General features: G+C 42.0%; 1 protein-coding gene across 3 annotated transcripts in view; it reads right to left on the reverse strand.

The window, feature by feature from the left end:
* LOC119657207 (prolyl 4-hydroxylase subunit alpha-1-like) overlaps nucleotides 1–27249 on the reverse strand; it is a 68519-nt gene that overhangs the window by 13477 nt on the left and 27793 nt on the right. For 2 of the 3 annotated variants that reach the window (XM_038064017.1, XM_038064015.1), the window contains exons 2-5: nucleotides 15406–15894; nucleotides 8721–8872; nucleotides 8462–8618; nucleotides 8203–8393 (exon numbers count right to left, since the gene is read on the reverse strand). In XM_038064017.1, coding sequence (XP_037919945.1) covers nucleotides 8203–8393; nucleotides 8462–8618; nucleotides 8721–8872; nucleotides 15406–15638 — 733 coding nt within the window. In that variant the 5' untranslated portion in view covers nucleotides 15639–15894. Of the gene's footprint in view, nucleotides 1–8202; nucleotides 8394–8461; nucleotides 8619–8720; nucleotides 8873–15405; nucleotides 15895–21935; nucleotides 22059–27249 lie in introns of those variants that run through there. The other variant, XM_038064016.1, reaches the window with a different exon arrangement.

Consider the following 27249-nt stretch of genomic DNA (forward strand, 5'->3'; position numbering starts at 1 on the left):
TATGGGAGCTTTTCCGGAGCTCAAAAGAAAATCTCGGAATATGCAAATATATGACTCCTTTCAACACGAAACTGGAGATAGAGATGGCTCTTTTGGAAAATGAGTCTAGTCTGAAGGAACTACTATATGCAGGACCATGATGTCATTGCATTGCATTTATTTCCGGAGAATGTGGCAGAGAACGGGTTGTAAGGAGAAATTGAATCAACGTTGTTATCTTAGCTGGCTAAAGGAAGAGTGTCAGAAACATACGTGCGATAATAGAAGCTTTCACATTTGATAATATTGAATTTCCCTGTGAGACAAACATTGTCCTTTCAGCGCGGCTTAACAGGAGAATGAACGGGAGAAGGGTTTATCTACAGAAAGTTTCGGAAATGAAGTCATGCTGTTCACTTTGATGATACCAAAGACTTTGCAAAATGAAACTCAATTACAAAAGATATTTGCGCTGTAATCAGGAAGAGATGAACGTGATATCGTAGGTTGTCGTGCAACGCAACTTATAATTTCGACCCTAATAAGTTATTTACGCATTGTCAAAATTAAATATTATTTTTGAGAATATTGATCGGCGTCACCGCTACATACATAGGGCGATAGGTGCCAGAAAAAAATCAAGAAATATTCCAATAATTCTAATTTTCGAATTTTCGCTGTAAAATTTGACAGCAATATGTTGACTGGTTTCAACGTAATACTCGCCTACGAGGCATCACTTTCATCCATCGTCCAAACCGAAAGATGGCTCAAAAAGTACCAGGGTGGGTGTGCACCTTGAAAACAATATTTTCATTGCTTGGTAACTTAAAACATTTTAATATGTTCACTAACGATTCTGAAAATTCTGAAGGGGCTAAACAGGTCGAGCAACCGGAAACTTGACACTTCAGGTATGAAAGGTTTCGTAACATATGCATATATTATGTGAGAATATCCACTTTCGCATAATACTGACATTCAAAGTCTTGAATTTGCACGGAACCGACAATTTGACCTATCATAACTTTGTTAGTAATAGTGCGCTTTTCACCAAACTTGGTAGAATCATGCTCTATGTTATTGCTTATATTGCTGCATGATTCTAGGATGAACTTAACAGGGGTTTTGCAGTCAATTACTAAAAATTAGAATAATGTACTATTATTCACTTTATTTGAATAGATATTGATATGGAAGATATTTCGGAGCCTAGGCACCATATAGTGGAAGCCTTCTGATTTTTTTTCGATGTTTTGGTTGGATCTCTGAGAATGGGAAATTATCACTTTTGGCCTCCCCCTCCCCACTTTTCCAACAAATTTCAAAACTAAAACCGGTTTCAGAAAGCAAAAGCAGATACCCCACATGACATCAAAGGAAAAAAATATACATGGATGGGGACCGCCTTTAAATTCGAGGTAGATTGACGTGACTGACTCTATGGGTGAGCGTCACCAGTTTCTACCTTTCCACTAAATTCCGTGCTAATGCTTATAACCGTTTCCGAGAAAAAAAGCGTATGACAGACAGACATACAGACGAGCAGACAGTGTGATGAAGGCCCAATTTTCTGTTCTACAGGCAAATGAATGACATCAATAGCGCCCACATCCCAGGTAGTCAGGAACTGCTTTCCCAGACGATAATTGAAAGTAAAATTGACGTCGCCATTGTCTGCGAACAGTACAAAAGCCTATACAGTGAAATTTGGGTTGCGGATCAGAGCGGAAAAACGGCGATATGGTCATGCGGAAATCGTGCTATAGAAGGAACAATGAAGATCCTCAAGAGTGATTTGACGCGAGCGAAAATAGGTGGTACATCCATCTACAATTGCTATGCGGCAACAAGTCTTACAAGGGAGGAGTTTCAATCAATGATGGAGAGGCTAGCGAGGATGCAAGAGACCATAACCCTAAAATTGTAGCTGGCGACTTTAACGCATGGACTGAAGGATGGGGTAGCCGAAAAACGAAGCCAAGGGGGCGTGTATTACTTTAAGCTCTTTCTGATCGGAATGTTGTTCAAGCAAACACTTGATGCGTTAACACTTTTCGAAAAAGTGTAATGGGGTTGGTGGTAGATGTCACATTTGTTAGCGACACTTTAGTGCAGGATCTCCACAGTTACACACACAGCGACCATCAGGCCATAATTTTCGAAATCAAGTAATATACAAAAATAAATTGGTTACGGAAGAAAATAGCCTGTCAACGGGTTTGACGAGCAAACTTTCAAACAGGTCCTCCTGGAAAAGACAAAGCCCGAAGGAAACGCAAATGATAAGGTTTCCCAAATTGTCGAAAAGCTACGATGAGTATGCGACGCGTACATACCAAGGTGCAGTAGTTCCCAGAAACAAACACCAAACTTCTGGTGGAACCCTGAAATCGAAGAATACCTCAAAGTCAGCAGACGCAGTCCACGAAACAGGAACGGATCTGAATGCGAGCAGCTAAATACATGACCACATCAAAGAGGCGCGGAAAAAATTGCATGTGGCTACAATAAGAAGTAAAAGTGAACACTTCAACACGGCTATGTAAGGAAGCTAATTCGGACCCCTGGAGAGGCGCCTACAAAACAGTGATGTCCAAAATCCAAGGCAAAGCTCTCAATCGATTACTTGCCCTAACTTGCTAGACGAGATAGTGATGACCCTCCTCCCACAAAATGTAAATACCGCTAGCCTTTCTATTGGCTAACTCCCAGTGGTAAGCGAGGTAGACGTCCTGGAAACTACAAAAAATAGCAGAAAATAAGGCTCCTGATTTAGATAGTAACCTCAGCAAAGCACTTAAGGCAAAAGTGAAAATAGCACCAAATATGTTTACAGAGGTATACACCGCATGTCTTAAAGAAAGAGCATTTCCCAGTGAGTGGAAAAAACAGAGGCTAATTCTCATACCCATGCCTGACAAACAGCTGGGTTATTTCAACGTATAGTCTGTAAGAGATTACTTCCAATTGTCGAAAATTAAGGCGGTCTCTCTGAGAATCAGTTCGGTTTTCAAAAGGAGAAGACTACGAAGGGTGCAGTTAGCCTGATGGCTAACACTACGGCCGCACTTGACGAGAACAAATGCTGTGCAGTGTTCACACTCGATACACCTTCAATTCCGCGAAATGGAGCAAAATACTTGAGTCAACTTAGGCGGGCGGAATTGCCTGGTGCATATCGTTGCCCACTTAATAATCGACAGGCCTCTGTGCTGCGAATTAGATGGAGGAATGAAATTATATCAAATGGCATGTGGAGTTCCACAAGGGTCCGTCTTAGGTCTACTCTTGAGGACTATTATGTATAAAGCAATACTGACACTAGACATCCCTGCTGGTGTGGCCTCCATTGGTTGGGCTTTGTGTTACGACATTAAGACGGAAGTAGTAAGAGAAGAACTAAGGCGTAATGATAAGAGGCTAAACTTCAAATCACATATGAAGTCTCCAGCAGCCAAGGCGTATAACATTGGAGCACTGATTGCGAGTATACTACCAAATATAGGTCGACCGAAAACAAGCAGTCAACTCCTTCTCTCGAGATGGGAGATGCACTGAAAAATACAACATATAAGAGAAAGAGTGGAGCTGCGTATCGTATAAATGCATTCCGAACATGTTGCGTTACAGAACAATATCCGATGAGCCAGCCTGCGTGATAGCAGGAATGATCCCGATTGAGATTCTGGCGATTGAAGGAAAAGGACTTTATGATCGAACGTATCTCACCGGAAAATCTGCTGCCCGTTGGTGGCAGTTCCAACGAAGTGTAACCATCGCGGAATGGCAGAAGAAGTGGGACCAGTCAGAAAAAGGCCGCTGGACCCAAAGAATCATATGGAATATACGACCCCACGGCGAGGTAGGTTTCAACCTAACCCAGCTTTTAAGCGGACACGGAGGTTGTCGAGCATATCTCTATCGATTTGAACATGATGATTCGCCATATTGCGCAAAGTGCTCGAATATTGCAGGGGACGCACAAGGAGGTGGTTTCAACGGGCAAGAGTCCCACATAATCGTGCGACAGGAGCCAGTGGTAGCTTTTGAAGCTTTCCATCCCCTATCGGGGTTCGAAAGCGATGAATTCTTCAGCGAACCTATTCGCAGAAACTATCACACTAAAGTGAGTAGTTTGACATCCTAAATATACATATACATCAAGGGCTACGTACAAATGGGGCAGTTCTGTCCGCAAATATACTTACATAAGAAACAAATAAAACCTTTCATATCTAAAGCGCCGAGCTTCCAGGTTCCCACTTGTTCTTGCTGTGCCAAAACTTTTATGGCGTTCGGTTATGCTCATTTTCTGTGCCTTTCTTGTGTGATCTGTATTACGTGGGGGCAGATGTTTTGATATTTTTTTTGTGTTGTCTCATATGTGTTCAAATGTGCGCTCTTTAACCTCGCCTTACCTAAACTAATTTGGCAGTGTCCCAGCAATATTGGTAGTAAAATTTCCCGATATACATGGGTATGAAACAAAATACAAAAACAGAGGAGAGGAAATTTTTTCTTTTTACCATTTGGTACCCTTTTGTCCCATTTTTCGATGCCGTACTTTCCCACGTCTGACAACACTGTTCCTAAGTCCACTGCTGGTCGTAGTGTAACCAGATCAACCGATCTGGTTAGATGCACGTTGTAGGTCAGTTGAAATCCAGCTGATCTTACATTAGACTCTATCACCTAAAAGTGTGGATGGAATGGAAACTGCAGAAGGCCGGAAACCTCGCAATATTTTCACTACGGCCCTCATGATTGTATTTCCCCCATCAAATACTCCAGCAAATTGTGGTTAGAGCCCACCTTGGTATTCAGAGATCACCCACTATGATCGCACGACCAACGGCCGACCGAAGCAACGACCTCTTGAGGAGAGAGTGAGCTGAGTAATACTAAATTCGAATAGACTACAAAAAATCAAATGCAATGCATTGCTAGAACTATGTCATGTTATCCTTAGAATAACCATAAGTTCTTTCGGAGTTCCGAGGATAATGATGATAATGATAAAAGAGTTTAGCTAATGTAACATACGCCAAAAAATTATTCGAAAAGACCCGCCCCTTGCTGTATACAGCGCCTGGGTCGTTTAGGCGACTTCCCGGTCAATTCGTACAGCTTTCAAGAGGAACTTCCCTCGCCATTTTGACAATAGCCTTAATGAATCTAAATTATGGTACCAATGGTTACAGACGGTCGCCTCCAGTTCGGTTCAAAGCGGGTAATCCAAGAGATCAACATCCGGAATTGTGGAACACCACTTTTTAGCTGTAATGTAACTAGTCTCATTCTCGGTTAATTTCTCCTGAGTTATTTAGGCTCTCAGAAGCCTGTTCTCTTGAAAAGATCAGTTATCTTGAATGAGCGTATCCAAAAGAGGCCGAACAGCATCGTCAAATATATCCCAACATACCGTGCTATTTATGTTCATCCCTTTTCACAGAAAGGGACTTTTGGTTCCCCGTAGTACGACATATCCTACCAGACCATCAATGAGGAAAATGATGACTACATGGAGCTTTTTTGAAGAAGCTGTCAACAGCTACTTGCGTAACTTCTACCATTTTGCCGATCTAATTGCTTTTCGCCGGAGAACGCTATTTCATTCCAAAAGCTAAGTCGCCTTTCTGCCGATGGTTATTGATAGTACGAGAAATATATCGCTCGTTTACAGACAACCATTTAAGCGTTTTTTCGATGTGTTTGGCACTTCGTCCCCAGTCAGATTCATTTCATTGACTGAACTTATAGTTACACCTAGGTAAGTTACGGCCTGTCATTCCAAAATCACCCCTCCAATATGGTTGTGAGCTATTAGATAAAAGTTAGTTCTTTGCACATTTAGAGAAAGTAGCAAACATCGGCGCATACGAGGCATACTCAACTTTCTGAGCGGTTGATTACCAGGCGAGTTCGAGCATTAACCTACTGTGGTGTGAAACCAACTCATTTGGTGCATTTTCAATTATGCGATCTGATATTACTCTATCTAGTATAAAACAGAGCATAGCTACGGAGGACCTTATATGGGGACGGTCGGTTTCTTCGTGAAAATGTAGCTTATTCTCGAATTAAATATAATTATAATGAACTAACTATACACTAAAAATATCTGGATGACCTAATGGCTAGAGATGTAAGCTATTACAACGGAAGGCCACGGTTCGAACTTCATTAGTGGCAGATGGATTTGTGTCGCAGGTTGCATGTTGAATATTAGTCGACTTGGCTGGGAATCAGTATCAGATTCAAATCAGGATAATAATCTCAGGGTAGCACAATACACATTGCCGCCGCGCTATATCGTTAAAATCTCGAAATTAAGTGTCTAGGTCTGAATTGGGCTATTGTAACTTTAAGGATTTTTCATCCCCCTAGAACGTTTCAAATGTGATTTGCATCAGATGTGCATAGTATAGCCATAAGTTCTGTCAGCCGATGCGTATAGAGAGAAATGTTGGGCTACCGAAATTGGTAACACTACGCACGGAGAGTACCTAACCATATCCCACTTCCGTCAGAATTTCAGATTCCGAAGGTCACTAGCACGTGAACGACAAGACGATGAAGTTCGGTAACTACGAAAATGAATTGCGTTGCACCAATGTGGGAATACGACGATAAGGATTCATAGTTTGCTAAAAAAGCTGCCGGTAAACGAACGATTCGTTTTTAGGACATTAGCTCGATACCGCGTGATGTGGTCGACAGGCCGCGGGAGTGGCATCCGCGCTCCGTGCGTCGCCCGAATGTAGTGCATGCTGTGCGTGAGCGTGTTCGTCGCAATTCTCTCCGCAACGAGAAACGAATGTCGGCGGAAATGGGCGTTTCAACTCGAAGTATGAGTCGTATTTTACGAGAAGATGTCGGTCTCGCTGCATACCGGCGGTGTGTTAGCCACATGTTAACGCCAAAACTAAGGGAAATACGGCGAACTCGGTGTACTGCTCTTCTGCAATGATTTCCCGGTAAAAAATATCGCAATATTATATTTTCTGATAAAAAAATGTTTACCATCGAGGAAAAATTCAACCGACAAAATGATGGAGTATATGCTCACAATTGTTATGAAGCCAAAGAAAATGCTCCGCGAGTGCAAAGTCGTCACTATCCGACTTCTGTCATGGTATGGTGGGGTGTCTCATAGCACGGAGTAGCTGATATTCATTTCTGCAAGGCCGGCGTCAAAATCAATGCGAGCGTGTACAAAAAGATGTTAGAGGATGTAGTCGACCCATTGAATGAATCTCTATTCGCTGGAAAACCGTGGTGCTTCCAGCAGGACCCGACTCCCGCTCAAAAAGCCATGATAATTCAGCAGTGGTTAGCGGCGCATGTTCCTGAGTTCCTCAAGCAGCCCAGATTTGAATCCTCTGGACTACAGCCTTTGGGATAAGTGCGAGGCGACTGCCTGCGATCGAACTTACATCGACTTGGAGAGTTTGAAGACCAACATTGTGCGTAGAGCTCGAGAAATGCCGCCTCACAATCTCACAGACTTCGGGCCTGTGTAGCTGCTTGCGGCGGCCATTTTGAATATTTTTTTTCGTTTGAAAGCTCTATGTTTCCCTTTCCCAATGGTGCACTTTTCGATTGATTTGATTCGTGAGAAATAAAAATTGGTTTGACTGACAGAACTTATGGCTATACTATATAAAGATGCATTATACTCGTACATTAAGATCAATGATTGTGCGGTAGCCTTTCCCATTAGTCGTGTTTCCCATCCGGAAACTCTTAGAAATTCAAGCGGCAACGTGGGACGAACACTAATTCTGAAATTACAACTCTATTTTCGAACTGTTAGTAAAGGAGCTGCAAAGAGACGAGGAGCTATTTGAAATAACACTGGCAAGTGTCGACTTTTACCTTTAAAACTCATTATGCTCTGTACAGAGACTTAAGCTCGGCGCATCTTTGTCTCCTTATATCAACGACTCTTAGCCCATAGGAAATTCCTATAAAGAGTACTACCCCCATCAGGTCATTACACGCAAACGACACTTTAAGAAGAACTGAGCTTACTACTTCAATATAGCACTCATTAAAAGCAATTGACAAATAATTAAAAACAGAGGAAACTTTTAGTTAACTACGCCGGGTGACACAAACATACCGTCAAGAGTATCCAAGGTCACGCTCATCATTTCAAAAACTTAATCAACAAAGTCTTCAAAGCAATTGAAAATAAAATCATCTAGACCCACTCACCCTCTTTATACACCGAGAATGCTAAATACTCCAAAATGTCTGCTTTGCTGACTTCACTGTAATACGTCCTATTATGCTCGGCTTGCAAACGGTCCATGGCTTCGTTCATCCACAATTTGGTATGGTAATAGTCCCCATTCATGTATGACTGACGACCCAGCTCAAAGCAGTCGTTTGATGTCATTTCAGTGCTGGAAAATGTAAATATTTCCCATCAGTCATGGTATCTTTATTTGAATAAGTACTTTCGGTGTTGTACCTGTATTGGATTCCATTGAGCTCTCCTCGAGCAACGCTGGATGTGTCCAAATTGTAGGTGTCTTGTAGTCGCATCAAAGCTACAGCAGCTCCGTTCAAATCTTCATCTGTTGGGAATTTCAGGACTTCTCGGAAATTGGTAATGTTGTCAAGGAATTCTGTGCAAAATGAAATCCAGGTAATTTGACGTTTTCTTGTGACTTTGTGGGAGTGAAATATGCAAAGGTCGAAATATTAACTAAGCTGAAAATATCACTCACCTGTCCCAACATCATACTCCATAAGATTCTCTATTTGCTTCCAGTCTGATGTCAGACGCTTTGTTAGTAGATACGCATTTATTGGATTTGCTAGATATTCTGAAATATCAGCTGAAGCTTCTTCGTGCTCCTTTTGGTATTCATTCATTTTTCTGTAAAGAAAACAATAAAGTATTTTTTTAACAAGTGTTATCGAACACTATTATAAAAACTACAGATACTTTAGCAAACAAATTACATAGTTCGATGTTGAAGTGTCATATACTTGTACAATATATCACATTTCCAAGGAACCATCTAGAGTGGTGAAGAAATTGAATTGCTCCTAATTTCGCCCCCAAAAATCTCACACACAATATATCGACCGAATTGTAAAAAATATTTAAAATATTTGCCAAGCTGAAGAATCTGAAACTGGCCCTTGAAAATAGAATAGCGGAAACCCATGGGCTATTTTACTTTCTAGTGTTTAAAGTAGAATAATTCTTTAGCTTTTCAAATCACTCAGTAACTATCTGTAAAATCATGGACTGAGGAAAGCTTGATCTTAACAATATCTCAGCAATTTAGAAGTCTAATTGAGAAAGCCATTTGTCTTTAAATTTGCGGGTGGAATGAAACAATGTTAGGACGTCCTGATAAACTAACTCATTATTAGAAATTGAAGAGTTGAGGCTCGAATCGGATTAATTGAGCCTCGAAATTTATTCATTTATTCGTTGTTAAACTCGAACGACGCTTCGTCTTCTCCAAGAAAATCCGGCACCTCCGCGCCCCCCCCCCCCGTGGCCGCAGTGATGGTACGAGTGCCACCGTTTTGGCGACATATCCCGAAGGCCTGGTTCCAACAAATAGAGGCCCAGTTTGCGCTTGCAGGCATCACTACTGATGCCACGGGGTTCAATCACGCGCTCGTCAGCCTACTCGAAATTAGAGGGCGACTCTCGGTAAGTGAACCAGCAAAGCTGAATTACTTGCTGACGGAGCTCATTTTAGGCGACCGCTCCCCAAGCCAACTGCTGCGTGAAATGAAGCAGTTGGTTGAGCTCCTGAAATCGCTGTGGTTGCGGCGGCTTCCGAGAAGCACCCAGGCCATTTTGACCTGTGCAGACTCCGGATCTTTAGGGATATTAGCAAACACTGCTGACAAAATCCACGAAGTGCATGCGTCCCCTGTGGTCAATGAAATATCACAGAAGCCACGAGTAAATTGCTGAACTTCAGGGGGAGCGGCAACAGTCAGAGTTTTGCATTCGGGAGCTAGGTCCAAAACTCATTCGCGATCCTCCGACCAAAGTGGGCGATCGAGTAGTCTCACGTCGGGGACCTCAACGAGTCCTGCAATTTGCTGGTATCCCCGCATCTTTGCCGACAAAGCAAAGAAGTGTACCAGCCCGTGCGCCTTCGCATCTTCAAAAGAACTGAACTCGTCGGGAGCTCCAGCGACGACTACCCAGAATGCAGCACCACGCCGTCTAAGAATATATGATCATTTGGTCCTGGTTGACACAGACGCAGACGTTTCAGTTCCCCCGATATCGCAGAATCACAAACTGATTTCGCAACAACTAAAGCTAGCGGCGGGAAACTCCTCAACCATACACACTTACAGTTACAGGCAAGTAGACGTTAGGCTAGGACTTAGACGAAAGTCTTCATGGTGTTTTGTTGTAGTTCCATAATAGGCGTCGACTTTCTAGACCACTATGGATTGCTAGTGGATCTGCAGGCTAGGTCTCTTATAGACCCTGTAGCTTCGCTCGAGTCTTCAGGAAAACTTGCCACCTGGTCTACTGTCAATCTTTCAATAATTTTTGAAGAAGTAGCAATATCATACCAGCGGACCCTCGCATTTGCGTGTCACTTCCAAAATACAGCAACATAACTACCGAAAGTAGTCTCTCACAGCCAGCTAAACATGATGTTCAGCACCACATATGGCACTACTCGCTCCCATATCTTATCGAAGGTGCGTCCATTAACACCTCAAAAACTCACTGTTGGTATGAAAGAATTCGGCACATTTTTAAAGCAGGGAACTTGCAGATCATCAAATAGCTGCTTGTCTTCTCCCAAAACCCAAAGACGGATGGAGACCATGTGGCGATTCCAGACATCTGAATTCACACACCATTCCAGACCGCATCCCATACTCACTAACTGCCGTGTTTTCATGACTTTGGACTTAGCCAAGGCGTACTATCAAACCCCGCAGCTCCAAAAGATATTCCGAAAACAGCAATATGCACACCTTCCGGGCTCTTCGAGTTCACACGAATGCCTTTTGGTCTGTGCAATGCGGCGCAAACTTTTCAGAGGTTCAGGTTCTACTCTGTCCTCCAAAACTTTAATTTTTGGATGATATTTTGGTTGCATCTTTTTCAGATTCTGAGCATTTGGAACATATTGAATGTATTTTTCAACGTGTCCTTGAGGCTGGTCTTGTACTTAACATTGAAAAATGCAAATTCCTTCAACAGTTTTTAGGCCCCTGAGGGAATCCACCCGGAACTAGACAAGATTCAAGGATCTGCGAAGGTTTTTGGGCATGTTAAACTTCCATCGTCGTTTCTCGTCGTCGAGTTGGAGTCACCGAGTCAACACTCAAGGAATGGTGTTACCGAACACTTCGAGCTCCCGGGGGACAGTGGCCGTCACTTTACATATGCTGCTTCCATATATCAGCACAAAGAGAAGATTGACGCGGAAGAACATTAATTTGATATTGGCGTCGAGATGTCTATACTTCCAGGTTTCAGAGAAAATTGCGAAGGCGGATTAGCACTGGTAATGGGTCGAGTAACGTTGAGTTCTGTGACAGAGTAACTCTGATTTCCAGAGTACTGTGGTGCAGATCTAAGGCTCGATGTGAAAACAAACAGATATCATCAGCATAGTCGAAATGTTTGAAGAAAGGTGTCAAAGCCATTGAAATGGTTCCTGCATATTGGACACCAACGATGGCGAGAAAGAATGGTATCGGAAACAAAATGAAACCCTGGCAAACTCTGCCTGCCTCTGGATTTGAAATTCCTCCTGGATTTTACCTTGATACAGCATCTTACGTGTTGCGCCGTTGCAAACGTGTCACACTAATGATAGCTGTTAGTTTCTACAGAATGTTCCATCTGCATAGAACACTCCTGATGCACCCGTGTTTGCGTCCAGGAAACCCTACTCGGAATCGATGAAGAAGTAAAATGGAAATCCAAATTCAGTAAACTGTTACACAATGGTCCACAAAGGTTGATGTGATCATTGCAGGGAAACCTTGAATATAAACAACCTCGTTCTCTGCCGATCTTGGATACGTGTCGGGATTATTTTAACCATTATGTTTGCAAGACAGGGAGTACGAAAATACGCTTCCAATAATAGCACTGAAGACAGGCGCTCTATTTTGAAATTTTAGTGTTTCTTCCACTCTCTAGTAAGCATTTCCAGGACAGAGGATTTACGGAAAAGTGAAAGTAGCGACTCTATTTACGCTATAAGAGTCACCAGAAATACTTATTTCATAGGGAAACCGTCACGCCCAAAAATTTTGCTTCGCTTGGTCCCCCAATCCGTATGTTATGATGACTAGCCATTTTACCCACAAGGAGTGAAATGTAACTAGATGTTCTAGGGTTCAAAATCGTGTTGGAGTGAGCTACTCATCATCGTAAATGAGGGCCCCATTATAAACACTGTCGACTGGGCTATCGAAATATTTGCGACCACCTTGAAGCTCTTCTGTGATGCTGTTGTTTTGAACAGTTGTTTTCCCTTTATGTCATTATCGAAGTTAACTACGTGCCGTTTGGCTGGTGCATGCAACTGCACCAGAATATTGCGTAAAGGTAAAACGAAAATAGACGTGCAGCTTAAAATTGGAAAACGAAAAAAAAACCAAACACCAGCTCAATCGTCGGGGTAAAGCTGGAAACCTTCAGTATAGTTGCACTTACGTACTCACGGACCTGTGCCGTCAACTTTCGCCATTTTTCTTTAGGTTTCGGGATAGTTCTGTTTACTTGGGTAACTATAGTCAAAAAGATTCCAAGGCAGGGTGGGAACCCCAAGAGTCGTGTATTATAAGGATCTGATAAGATATCGAACATACCATTCGGATCATCGGTCTCACCCACTGGAGTGGCAAATGTCAAGAATGACATTTGTCATCACTCCTATCCTATCCGTCGACCAGCTAAGGTCATAAAGCCAAGATTCAAACAAAACCTAGTTAAATGTGAAGTGGAATGTGAACATATTATAATTGATTATTTAAGTAAAGTAAAGCGTGAAATTGTAGTAAAACATAATCAGTTGGGTTGTTTTCCCTGTTCTTCTACCAGCTTCTGTTCTAAGCAAACCATATGATTAGGGAAACGTTTCCCAAAGTGGTGACCCCGTACCGATTAAGCACCACTGGTGAACACAATTTTCACGACCCCGTATAGTAGTAACAAAGAATCCTCACGCGAAGTATTTCACACAATACACGATCTTGCGCACCCTGGCATCAGGACGACGAACCGGGTGGTCACCGAAAAATATTTCTGGTCGTCCATGAACAAGGACGTAAACTCTTAGGTCAGACAGTGCATCGCGTGCCAGAAGTGTAAGGTCAACAAGCAAATCTACTCTTTTCGCGGAATTAAGAAAGCTCCTTGGCTTCAAACGACATAGGACTACTGCATACCATCCACAGTCCAATGATATGCTGGAACATTGGCATCCGATGCTGAAGGCCGCTTTAATTGCTCCCAAAGATCCGTCATGGTCGCAGTCCTTGCCTTTCGTCCTCCTCGGTCTCCGTACGACCCAACGAGAGAACTTTACGGCCAGCCCCGCGGAGATGGTGTATGACGAGAATCTGGGCCCTCCCGGCCACCCTGTGCTGGACATCAGAGTAGGGTTAAGCTACTCAGGAATGCTGCGTCTGCTCAGGGACGCAGTTTACAAGATGCGGCCAACTCCACCGTCCCGACATGAAACAGCGGAGATCAACACCCCCAGGGACTCTACACAGGTCTTCATTAGGGTTCGGCAAACACTCGTTCAAGCTCGACATCCGAGGCGGGCCCAAGTGGGTCTCCTTGCCGAGGCTAAAGGTCTTCGACGAACCGGTGGTGGCTTCAAAAAAGCGTACACGAAGCGTCAGATTCGCCCAATGACCCCATTTCAAGTGGGTCTCCTTGCCGAGGCTAAAGGTCTTCGACGAACCGGTGGTGGCTTCAAAAAAGCGTACACGAAGCGTCAGATTCGCCCAATGACCCCATTTCAGCTGGGACGGGTTCATATGCCGCCCCATCGGAAGCGCGAACCTGAGCGTCATTGTCAATTCGCCTCTGCCGCTGCATTCAATGGCATCACTCGAGTCCTGTCCGCCGACCAGCTAAGGTCATAAAACCAAGTGTGCGAAGTGAAATCTGGATATGTTATAATTGATTATTTAAGTAAAATAAAGCGTGAAATTTTAGTAAGACATAATCAGTTCGGTTGTTTTCCCTGTTCTTCCCCCGGCTTCTGTTCGAAGCAAACCATATGATTGGTGAAACGTTATCCAAACTAGTATACTTCAGTAGAACTGTATTTAGATGTTGGCAGACCTACACAGTGAACTTCCTAATTTTCTTCAAGTTTTGAAATAGCCGTGGTTGACCTTGGTTATCCCAGAAGATCTGGTTGGTCATTACCCATCACCATATTACAAAGTGCATTCAGTTGCTCTTAGAAAGCCTTCTTCCCCTCTGTGGCGGAAGTCTTCGTTAGTAAATAGCACCGTATTATCGAAATATTTGTTATTCTGGACCGGAATCTCATAGTCAACATTCTGTCTGATACCCGTTATGATGATATGAGCCCTATGAATGAAAAAACATCAGATTCACTGCTTCAGGTTCACCAGGCCCCCTTAGTTCCACCCCGTTACCTCGTATAACTCCAGAACGTTCAACCTGTACCGCAGGAAATCTTTTGGTCGTTTTTTAAGAAAAACAAGGAATAAGTTACTGGTTAAGCAGAACATCAACTCAGCCAATCCTTCCTTCTTTTCTGCGAAACGGGCTTGGGAACGTCTATGTCAGAAGTTTAGAAGGCAATAAACTCGGACAGAAGACTCTGAACTTCTACAACTTTGTTATTAATAGGAGGATTTGAATTGAACTCTTCCATACTGTGGGTCTACAGCTTCCAAAGAGGGGGAGGGGTCTAGCTAAAGTTGTTTTGAATGTTATGTTTTTAAACGTAGATTTCGTATAGAAGAATGATCGGGAATATTTTCAAATTTGGTTCGGGGACTCCAATTTATTTAATTAAAGTTTGCAAGGTATGGAATCATCACTAGCCACTCCACTTCACATAATACAAAACGTCTGGAAAAAGAAAACCAACTCAATTGAATATCAAAATTTATGAAGTTTTCGACTGAATAAGGCTTAGTTGAATTTTAACACATAGCATATATGTATGTACAAGTATACTCAGTATATTTACATATTCAATTCAAAGAAACTCATATTTCAAGTACTGCTGGGCTCACAAATTCATCTCCTCAAATCCTCTGGCGTACCCCACTAGAAAAGGAATATTTAATGGCAGCTAGAGAGACCCATTCAGTTCTACATCAAATTTCACTTTTCAGCCCCTCGAACATTTTACTAAGTCCCAAAAATAAATCATATTAAGGACATTTACTTACTTCTTCAAATACTCCATCTTGCGTTCCTGCACATTAATATATCCCTCAAGATTATTGATCAGGACAGCTTCGGTCTCCAAAAGTTCCTCCATTTCAGTAAGAGCCGTGAAGACCTCACCCCCCGCATGACCAACTCCTACCAGAAGCACCGCACCGAATAGTAACACTCCAACATGGAGAAAGTTTATCACGGAAAATTCGTGAATCATTTTTATGCTAATTTTCCTTTTCATTTGCCGCCGGAGTATTTGCTTTGTTCAAGCAAATTGTTCGAATTATGAAGGAAATTTATGATAATAAGAAAATCAGGCAGTTTTCAGTTTGGACTAATTTTTCCGCGATAATTGTCTGTTTTGTTGTTATAATTTTCTGCGTTTCGCTTTCGGTTTCTGTAATTGTTTCTACATTTATTGTTCGCCTGCCTCCTCTGCGTCTGTATGGCTACGATTATGTCGATTACGATGAGCTTTTCGCCAAGAGTATGTTAATCTGGAAGAAGAAAATTGAAATTAAAATCGAAAATTTTCCGGAGGAAAGGCAAAAATTCAATTATATCGTATAATATGTAGATTGAACGGAATTACATCACACCTTCATGTGGTTATGGCTCGGTTCCGTACCGAATAGGGCGTGTTGGGGAGAGCGATGTAAAACCGAAATTGAGTGCTGAAAATTACTTCTGGCACTTTTCAACCACGGAATAGTCCGCGACATGGTTGAAAATCACAGGGGGTTTTACAATGAGAAGGAGGATTGGGAAACTTTGCATGGAGACATATTGCAAGCCATTGTGAACGGAACGAAAATAGACAGGATTTCAAGAATTGAAAATCATGGCAAAACATATAAGGAGTAGCAACTGGAAACTTTGCACGAGTTCTAGCCCCAAGAACATCTTTGCTTCCTTATGAAGTGTGAAGGGAGCCTCAACCTCAAACTCAGATGGGTAGGCCGAAACCGCAGAGTTTCGGCCAAGGATACGAATATCACTTTTATGATAATTAACAATTACAGTGACATAGCATTAATCTTCAAAAGCCAAGCGGGGAATATGAACTTCCTGTCAATAAGTCATGGCACCGACTCACGACTTCCCAGCGCAGCATATCACATACAATAAATTTAATTGACGTTATGCATTCACGGAAGCGCTGACAATGCATTAGGTGACACAGCATCTTCAGTTGACCTTTGGGTATGCACCATACCCTCCTCTCAAAGGTGCATTTCAATGAGAATATCAAATAGCAACCAGTACTAACCCATTAACAACATTTGCTGGAGGAGCATATTGTCTTCAGCTCTGTATCTTTTTTCAGGCATTTTATTTCAATGTTCTCACGTTCAACTGTATGAATTGTTTATGGATGCACGAGCGTGCATGGATTCAGTTGACAATCTCTTCACAATGGGTTTGATAACACGGCATGCACTATGGTGTAACCATTTGAGTTCGTGTAAAACCTAGACCAAGAGGATCGTCTTCACTTTGCTGATCACTTGCAGGCAGACAGAAGATACATCATAGATACACTAAAGATGTGTGATTCGAAAGTGCATAAATGATTCGCTCAACACCTTTGATACTTGTAGAATGTTAGCATTAAAAATGTTTTTCTTTATCTATTTTTTTTGCCCTTTTCATGGCTTTATCTAAAGTTGATCAGCGTTGTGAGATGTCGTACTATTATTACATAAGCACTGACTGTAGTTTACGCTTAGAGGTTTTAAGGAAGTATTTAAGATAGGAAGGTAAAATAAATAATAAATGTTACTAGCAGTCATTTCCTGAAGTGATCATCAATTAGCGAATCTAGCATGGTAGAAATTTTCACGAGTCCAGATATTACTGCGATAGAACAATTTTTAATTTGAAAAAGAACATAACTAATAGTTGCGTTTGCTCAAAGATGCAAGATACAAAGCGTTGCCCTTCCAAGTTCAATACTGGTTGTCTCCACAATCCAGGATTCGACTTTCTTCCAGCAATAGGAAAAGTTTCATGCTCTACAAACGACACAAACGCTAAACAACCGACTCTGGGCACTAGGGTCCCATCAAAAATGACTTTGTCCTTGGTGCCGAAGAAGTTGTTAGCCATCTCCCAAAGGAATGTTACAAGACCTGGCTGACTGTAAACATGGGTGAGGATCGACTAACGTAAATAACTGGGAGCAGTATTGGTGGTTGCACGTGAGGGTGAGCGGGGGGCGTAAGGGGTCCATTTGTTTATAAAAATATCAGAAGTGTAGCGTAGCGTACTCCATCCCAAAAGGAAATTCACCATTACATTGGGAGAGGGGAGCAGGAGCTTTCGGAAATAACAACGATTTCGCTATTGCATTTCGCATCAAGAATGAGCTTTCGTGTAGCCTCTTGATCGAATATGTCATGCAATGGAGCCCACTATCCCACGGTGGCCGACGATTCAATCGTCCTAGAGCTAGATAGCGCAGACCGGTAGAGAAAGAGTACAAGTACGCTGTTCCGCTAGGTAACGTGATACAACTTTACACGTCACGCGGGGCACCCCACAATGATCATGTCGACAAAAAGGCATTTTGCAATGGATGCGACACGTAGTAAGACTGGAGAGACAGACTCATCGATAATTTTCTCATCGCGACAGATAGCAAAATCTTATCAATGATACTATAGTATTTTAGCAGATACCATTGGCTGTCCTGCACACGAATCTATTGTTGAGGAAACTCCTCCTCGCTGTAAGGATTGCATTCTAGCAAGGGATTAAACTACACTTTGAGTAGGTGGGTGTGTCCCGTAAGAGGTTACAAATAAACTTTACCAATGAAAAGACGAACGAGTGGCTCAAACAGTATTGCTACTTCTTCAACGATGTATGGGAGGGTGTGTGATTGACCCTGAAGACGGTTTCCGAGCGGCAGGGCGTTATGGTATTGAGATCCTGGAACAACTTGGTGTCCAGAATGACCTCAATAACTCCACCTGGATGTTGTTAGGCAGTAAAGCAAGATGAAGAGCCGATAGGCCAGGAACTTTCCTCACTATCGGCGTTCCTGAACCGAATCTTAAGAAAGTTTTGGAACAAACGGGCTGCCCACTCTACTACCCGGTTAGGATCGTCACATTACAAGTGCCGACTCCTAAAAATATCGAAGGGGATGTGCAGCCCAATTGAATCGTTAATGAGGGAACATATTTCTCAAATAAATTTACAGTATTGTCGTCGGATCGATAGCTGCAAAATATGTATATACCTCATATAACAATCATGGATTATTGGTCGGAAAATTAGGGACTTAAGCTTCCAACATGATGACTTGTTGTATGCCAATGGAAGTGATAGAGCCCAGTCCCGCATGGCGGTTTCGAAAGACCTCCAAACTATCTTGGTTAACGACCTATGTGATGGCGACACCACAACCACCAAACTGATCAGAAAAAGTCAACAGGGAAATAGGGAGATTCTACGGTGCTCTGCTCATTTCCTTATGACGTGAACGAAGTTCCCAGTGGAATATTCAACAGAGCTAATCAATATGATAAAAGTAAAGGGATGGGGATAACAGCAGGATGTGATGTTAATGCCCACCATATATGCTGGGAAACTTTAACATCAACGGGAGAGGGTCGAGACTACTGGAGTATCTGGTAGGAACCAACCTGCAGATCCTCAATTGAAACCACTTTTTTCAATGTGGTCAGGAAATTGGTGGCATCCCCTGATAATGCGGCCCTTGTCGGAAAGTACCAAATGATATCACGCTCTCGGCGCATTGATTTCGTAATGGGTATGGATCCACCTCCGCCGACTCCATTTCGAAATCCACGTGAGACAAATTGGGCGACGAATAAAATAGAACCGAGCGCCCAAGTTATGATCCCTGGGAGAGGTTTCAAATCCACTACTGGAATCGAGAAAACAGCCTAGATGATCACAACTAGCATGAGAGAAGCTTTCATAGAGAGCTGTCCATTCAGGACACCAAAGAAGGGTAAAACACCACAGTGGAACTCGGATTTGGCGAAACAAAGGAGGACGACAAGAGTGCTCCCCAACCGAGCTCAAAAACCTAATTCAACTGATGACTGCAATCGGTACAAAGAGGCTCAAAAAGCTGTAACGAAGACCATAAGGCTGGCTAAACGATCATCACGGAGACCCTTTTGTGAAGGGACCAATTCTCTTGAGGTAACCTCAAAATGCGGGTTCTAGGTAAAGAACATAGCAGAAGCTGGGTTATCTACGTTCACAGAACGGGAGGTAGACAGAAAGTGATGAAGAAATGGCAAAACCTTTGCTTGAAATACACTTCCCAGGCAGCATCCAAAATCTCATCTCGGGGTGCATACAGCTCTCAACCGAAAGATAGGACTCTGGCATGTAAAGTAATATGACTGAAACGAATGAAATGGGCACTTAACTCGTAATTGAGGGAATGGATGCCCTGGGTCGAAATATTCGGAATATATACCGCGCTTGCTTAGCACAAACTTATATTCCAATTAACTGGCGTAATGCGAAAGGTAATATTTATTCCCAAACCAGGGAACCCAACTACATAATCGCAAAAAGCGTCCGACCGATCAGTCTAACTTGCTTTCTACTAAAAGGACTGGAAAGACTAGTAGATTGATTCATAAGGGATACATATATTCCTAGGTGGTCACTTAACTGTAAGCAACTTGCCAACCAGAAAAGTGAATCCACAGAGATAGCACTCCATGAGCTAATGACAAAATGAGTAGGCAATGTCCTTGAATGAACAAAAAGGAGAGTCCCTTGGAATATTCGAAACATCGGCCGGTTCGCCGTAGTCCCATACCAGAGAAATTTTGAAAATACTTCCATGACAATGCATAGTTGGCCTAACCGTCAACCAAGCCGGATTTATCAATTTCTATAGAACTACCACAGTGGTCAGTCATCAGCACAACCTAGATGAAGATGGAGCTACCCAAACTGACATTCTTTACAATCAGTGATGGCGATGCAGCTATAGAATTGAGGATATTGATATGACGTTGAACTCATCTGTGGAATATTGCGAGGAAAGCGCCTCGATATAACAGTCTACTATTAGTGCTAAAATGACTCTCTAAGTAAGATGTGGATAAAGCACGTCGATGGGAAACACCACAAAGGACGATCGAGACAGCCATGACTTGACACTTTAGTCTGTTTTTTATTTTGATTAAGATGGAGTTGAGACTTGTAAATTCTCACAACTCGACCTTAATCGAAATTACAACCGAGAGGAGTTTTAAATCCAATCCAGATGAAGCGGACAGTTCATCAAACGGAACCAAGGCTATATAAGAAGGAGCCTCCCAACGTGAAATGGGGAACTACTTATAATGCTAGAGTAATTTAGTCTAGGCATAAACAGAAATATCTACTATCATTAGAACATCATACCCAAGGGTATCCTTAGAAGTCATCCAAGGATCGACTTCTTTTTTTCTTCACCCTCGAAGGAAGGAAGGAAGGAAGAAGGAGATTTGAATGTCGACAGGTATGTCAAAACCAAAGGAAGACCCGTTTCCAGGTAGTATTAAAAAATACTGATACCTAGAACAAGCATGAAGACCAAGTATGACATTTGAGGGAATTCGACTGATCAACCGAATAGGCTTGGAGAGAATGTGAATCGAATGGTAGTCCCTTACAGAAGAGGGAATAAAAGCGGGGATAAAATAATTCAAGTCAGTGAATAAGTACACCAGCATATTTCAGGCAGAAGGCCATTCACAGAGCCAATAATTATCACATTCACAGAGCCAATAATTATCTCTGTACGATCATAGTTATCTTTACTTTAGGACGATAACAAAGTGTGTACGTCTGGTAGGCTTAAGGTTCAGGTCCCTAGGGAAAACGTGTGGATATTAAGGAAATGCAAAAATTTACCAGAGATCATTTGAAGGTTTATTTTGGAAAACACGGCTCCCACATTATTCTTTTTGAAAGTGAAAATCTAGTCTGGTATGAACAAAAACTTTATCTGGAAACCCTGCCAGCTAGAAATGAAGATGTATTGGCAAAATGCAGCTAGCTAGATACATGAAGGATGTTAGTATTCAATCCGGAAACCACTCAATAAATTTAGCCCTTTACAAAAAGGAGTTGGTTAGACAATCAAAAAGATTGCGAGAAAAAATCATAGCTTAATCCTACGAATCTAAATAGATAACACAGCAAACACAGCCACTCTCGTATCGCACTCAATTCAGCAATGGGAAATTTAGGACGAATTACTCTAAGAAGTTTTTTGAACACATATGCCAGTATATCCAGTTTCAATACACCATGAACTCACAGGACAACTTGCCCAATTCAAAGAATACTTTGGGACCTCACTGAAATATTTGGTGTCTTTTCCAATGTCGACTCAACAATTAAGTATTATACAAGCATATACGCATGTGCATTGCACAGTATTCTTAAAAATCTTTGCACACACCGCACAGCACAAAATATCACTGCAAGCAACGTCCATTGATTTCAAATTTCCACAAAACTCTAAAAAGATATTGGCGAAACTTACTCTACAATCACTCTTCAGGCGGTTTTCGTTTTTCCGTCTGATTTGTCTAAGCACTCCATTCTAACTAACGTCTAAGAAGAAAATGTCCCAAACTTGGAAGGTTTCCTAAACGATATTTTTATCAAATTAATTGCCCAAAGATTGTCTAAGAAGACAAGAGAAAAAATACTTATATATGTGCTTTCTTTACATAAGAGAACCATCCAACCAGCCAATTTTTATAACCTCTCTGTATACTAGAGAATACTCTAGAAAAGTCGAACTACCTTTCTAGTTCTTTTCGGCAGGGTCACCGGTAACTTTCGTTTCTCATTCCAAAAGAATCTGAAATGAAAGCATTCCGCCCAACATTATAAATGTTACTGCACAAACTTATCAACATTTCATTCCACGCAAGACGTCACGAGGAGAAACTAGTTCTACCAACCGAGATGCCGGTCCACAGCTGTACCCAAAAGATACATTTCCAAACATACCTATAGATGTTTGTCCCGTGGAATCGAATGCTAGATACCCCACACTGAACCACCTGTAATAAAATGGGGTTCAATAATCGAATCAAAAAGATGCTTGAATAAATTAAAGTAGAACGGATTCTGGATGGTTAGTTGGACCAGACAATATCTGACAAGCGTTGAGGAACTATGGGCCAGTGTGGACAAAATCATTACAAACTTGGAGCAAAAAGATTGAGAAAGGTTTTTGAACTTTGGGTATACGTGATTTTTATCAAACACATAGTATTTGGAGATTAGTGTAAAGATTATGTTAATTTAGATACATAGTTTGCCAAAAATACAAGCAAAAAATGGCTAGGAACAGTTATTTCGTGAAAGAATTAATAAAAATTCGATTAATTTATGGTGAACGCTTAATAAGATACGATGAATGGAATTTGTGCTACGAAGACTTTTGTGTATACTACTGAGGTCAGCTTGAGGTCATTGGCGTTGTCAAAAAGATGGAATTTTCTCAAAAATGGTATCTTTTTTAATTTTTTTGTTATTTGTGCATCAGTTTTGTCCTATATATGAGCATATTGAACTGCAGTCGATTAATCTTTTCTATTTTGCTCCACGTAATATTGACCTAGAAAATGGGTATCTATTTATAGTTTAGTAGTTAATATTCCTTCCTACACTCAATTTGGACAGTGGCAGTGTGAAGGTCATTATGCATTCAGTGTCACTTTAGTTATATCTTTGCGATGGTTAGGGCATACTCAAATACCCATCCAATTATCACACTTATGATAAGCGATATTTTTTAAGGTCTCGACGACCATCCGCTTCTTTCACTCCCTATAAAGGTTTTCCCAAGATTTTTAAGTAAATGAAAATAACAGCTCTTTAGGAGATACAGGGAACAGCTCTGCTAGGAGTTCTTCAAGCTCGATGGTTTTATTCTGCTTGACTGCGTTGATGAGTGTGACGATTTCATTTGTGCTAGCAGGTCAGATAGTATCCACGTGTTGCGGTGTCCTAGTGATTCGTCAATAAAGTTCTAATAAAACATATAGTTTTGTTTTACACAAAACCCTGTGAAAATCAATTCTATGTCTGCCAGCCTTTTTTCCCGAAGTTGAAAATCTTCAAAAGAAACTGGCATATACGCTACCTATCTAACTAACACCGCAAAGCATTACGCCTACCTCGGTCATAATGATATTCGCAGCCATACTTTCCTGGCCTATATTTAATCCCCATCTATGGTTAATTGCATTCCAGTTTTCCTGGCTTTAGGCTTTCTAAGATATTGGAAGAAGACATGGTCCAGGTCCTCCAAGATACCGTCGCAATTGAGACATTTAAGCAAACTGTTCAGTCTAAACCCTTTCTACCAGCTCGAGATCGGTGGACACAAAAAGGAGGTCTCCATGTCCAATGAAAATTTCTGCCTTCGAAGCGACTATGTCTAGTTTCTTTTGAACACGTAACGACGCTTAGTATATATTTGACTTGGCAGCGGAAGTCTTCGACTGTGACATTTTCAGCAAATTGATCCCCGAATTCCGCAGGCATTTTTCATCAGGTCTTTGAGATCGGGCAAGGGAGCAGAGCTTCATCTTCTCTTTCTTGTTTTTAGCCTTTTTTGGCATAACCTTAGTCAAACCCCCACTTTTTTCGATTGAACGACCGCTTCCTTGCTTGTGCTATCGTTGTGAGCACTATTTTCCACCTACCGAGGTTTCAGTCTCTTCGTCAAATTAGACAAGACGCTTTATTGGTGGAGCATCTCTTGGCTGCTACGGTGTTTCTCTTCCTTTCCTCCTACTCTTTTGTTTCTCGGCACAACTGTAGGTATGCCAGGTTACCGTCGAAGGAATAGTTAAAGGGCTTTTCTATCTAGTTTCGATAGCTGCATTTTGATCTGTATGCACTAAATTCAGACTGCTCAACAATTAGCTCCAAGTAAAATGAAAGCTGACTTTTCAGGTTAAACTTCTGTTCAATAGTCCTTTTCTTTGCCAGAGTATTCCCTGTTCTGTTCTAGAATTCTCTTTTGACAATCTCCCTGCTAGACTGTCCCATGGAACTCCTAGGGTCTCTGCAGAGTTGTTACTTTGACTCAGCTGTAAATTCTGGGAATCAGAGATCTTCACTCAGTTAGTGTAAAAAGCAGATGACGATTAAGATTCCGAAAGAGGACACTTGCCTTGAATGCGGCAATTAGAAGAGTATTTCTCTCCAATCGTAAAGATAAAACAAAAATTATCGTGGAACGGCGCAAATTGTCACGTTCTCTATCGAGGTAGACTTTTAAGGGAATTTGAAGTCCAAAACCGAGTCCGAAAAGATTGCATTGTGTCGCCGTTGCCATTTGTCTTATTATAAGTAGAGTTCTCGAGATTGTCGGGCGGACCGGAGAGGCTTCAATGGACCATAAAGTCCTTCCTCAAATGATCATCTACTGCACTGATGCCATCACTTTGCTCTCCCACCGAATCATGAACCTTAATCAAATAATCTGGATTTCATGCCTCCTATTAATCGAAAGATTGAAGATAAACACCAAAACAATCAAAAGCTCAGAGCGACAGGTGATTGCTTTCTGCTAATGTTATTTGCATTAAGGAACAGAACATCAGAGGCGTCAATCAATTTAGCTATCTTCCTAACGGTGTGGTGGCACCGAATTTTATATTACCCTGAACAATTACAGTGTTGGATCCATCTTCTCTGTTTTATCGTTGTGCCCAAAATCTGAAAATACATTTATCTCAACACCAAAACCAGTTAACTCTGTTTCGCGTCAATATGCTCTGGTCCATGGAAAGTGGCTACCTCTGTTATTCGAAATATCCAAACTTTCGTAATCACCTGCCTTCGCCGCGTCATCTGTATATTCTGCCCGGGTGAATACTGGTAGACGTTTTAGTTAGGAAGCGATAGTGACAGTAGATAGCTCACAATTTTACCAAGAGCGACAACCGGCATGGTGGAAAGCTGTAGAGTATTTCACTAGAGATACTTCTCAGATCACAGTTGAGTCTAAATGTCGATCCAATCCTTTCAGGGGCCTCAGGAGGAACGGCTGAAAGAACTTTGGTCACATTGGTATGACAGACGACCGGGAGTCGAGGATTGAGTTCTGGAAAAGACATTAGATACGACCTGTGCCTTGCAAAATAAAGCAAGAAGATATTGCCACCGTGGTAAAATGAAAATTTTTCCAACCTCAAGAAGTTGACCAGGGAGGCCTCCAACATCTGCTATAGGTACAAACATTGACAACTATACAAGGACTGCCTAAAGAGGTATACGTTGACTATAAAATCTGTCAGGAACCGGTCTGGGCTGGACTATTGTCAGAACAGCGAAAGTTACCAGCGACTCTTCAAGATTCAGTAAGAATCTGGGGGAGTCAAGGGACATAGAAATCCATTCTTTCTTAAAAAATAAAAAGGCTAATGGACCGACATTCTTGGTAAGACTCTGGAGCTGCTAGTCTAGCCAGTAAACCTCTACACCGGAACTGCATTCCTTTCGAATAAATACCACATTCCAGAAAACGAGCACACGTGGTCCGCGAGGGATTTTCAACAATCACCTTCACCTCTCTCGTATTGAAGACCCTAGAGCGTGTTCTGTACATTCAGCTAACGGAAATCATGAAGAGAACACCTACCTACAAGTCTCAACACGCCTACCCCTACTTTGCTAGGTAATTCACCCGTACAAGCAATATACCCCAGATACCTTCCTAGATACAAAGGGAGCATTCAACAAACAAAACCATGTAGCTAACCAGAATAAGGTCGGGGGGATGTTTTACACCAGATCCCATACTAAAAATTAGGATAATCCAATCTAATTTGAGAGGTAGCGGCTTGACGAGAACTATTAGCAGAGGGACGCCCCAGGAAGCCGCCATCTCTCCGGTACTGTGGGTGATAGCTGTTGGTGAAATTCTATGCACATTGTAGAGGAACGGAATGGAGGTGGTGGCGTATGCCGACAATGGTGATATTGGTGTCAGGGTTGTTTCTTTTCGTTCTTCTTCTTCTTTTTCTTCAGCCTTTGTCCCGTTCACAAACGGAGTCGGCTCGTCGTGATCGGTTTCGCCATTTAGCTATATCGCTTAGCTCTATCCCCATCCAGCGTATCAAGCCACCGTTGTTTCGGCCTGCCCCGTTTACCATCAACTTCGATGTTCAGACCAATCTCGTTAGCACGAATTACATGACCATACCATCGAAGACGCCTCTCTTACAATTTGTCCACGATCGAAGATGGCAGCTGCGAACTAGATGTTTCCCGACGCATTAACAGTACTAGATCCGCTTTCGCTGCTCTGTCTAAAATTTGAAAATGCTCTTACCTCAACATCAGAATCAAGCTGAGACTGCTAGTGTTTTTGCTGTACTACTATGTGGAAGTAGAATATGAAAGTGAACTCCATTGTTTCCCAAAAGCTCGAAACTTACGTCAATAGCTGTCGGTATCGTATCATCGGAGTGTACTCGCCTGATACTATGCAATGGAAGCCCCAAGGACACTTGGTGCAGAACAGTAGAGTAGGAATAAGTGCATCTCGTGAAGCCGTTAGGGGTGCTGAAAGGCATTTCGGGTAACCGCGAACGATAGCGTATAAGTTTGGCTTCGCTGTTTTATTGTACCCGGAAAATTAGGCGCAATGAAACAGAACTCAATGGTCGCTCGCGCTGGTTGATGCATTTCTCACATAGACTAGATCCTTAGGAAACAATAAAAAATGCCTCAGGTGGGGTGCTATGGGTAAAACCAACATTTGTGTCTCATTGTGCCCCGGCCTCCCCTACTGTTGTACGTTATAAATTGTTCTAATTGTTATG

Source organism: Hermetia illucens, chromosome 5 (genome assembly GCF_905115235.1).
Source record: "Hermetia illucens chromosome 5, iHerIll2.2.curated.20191125, whole genome shotgun sequence".
Classification (NCBI taxonomy): domain Eukaryota; kingdom Metazoa; phylum Arthropoda; class Insecta; order Diptera; family Stratiomyidae; genus Hermetia; species Hermetia illucens.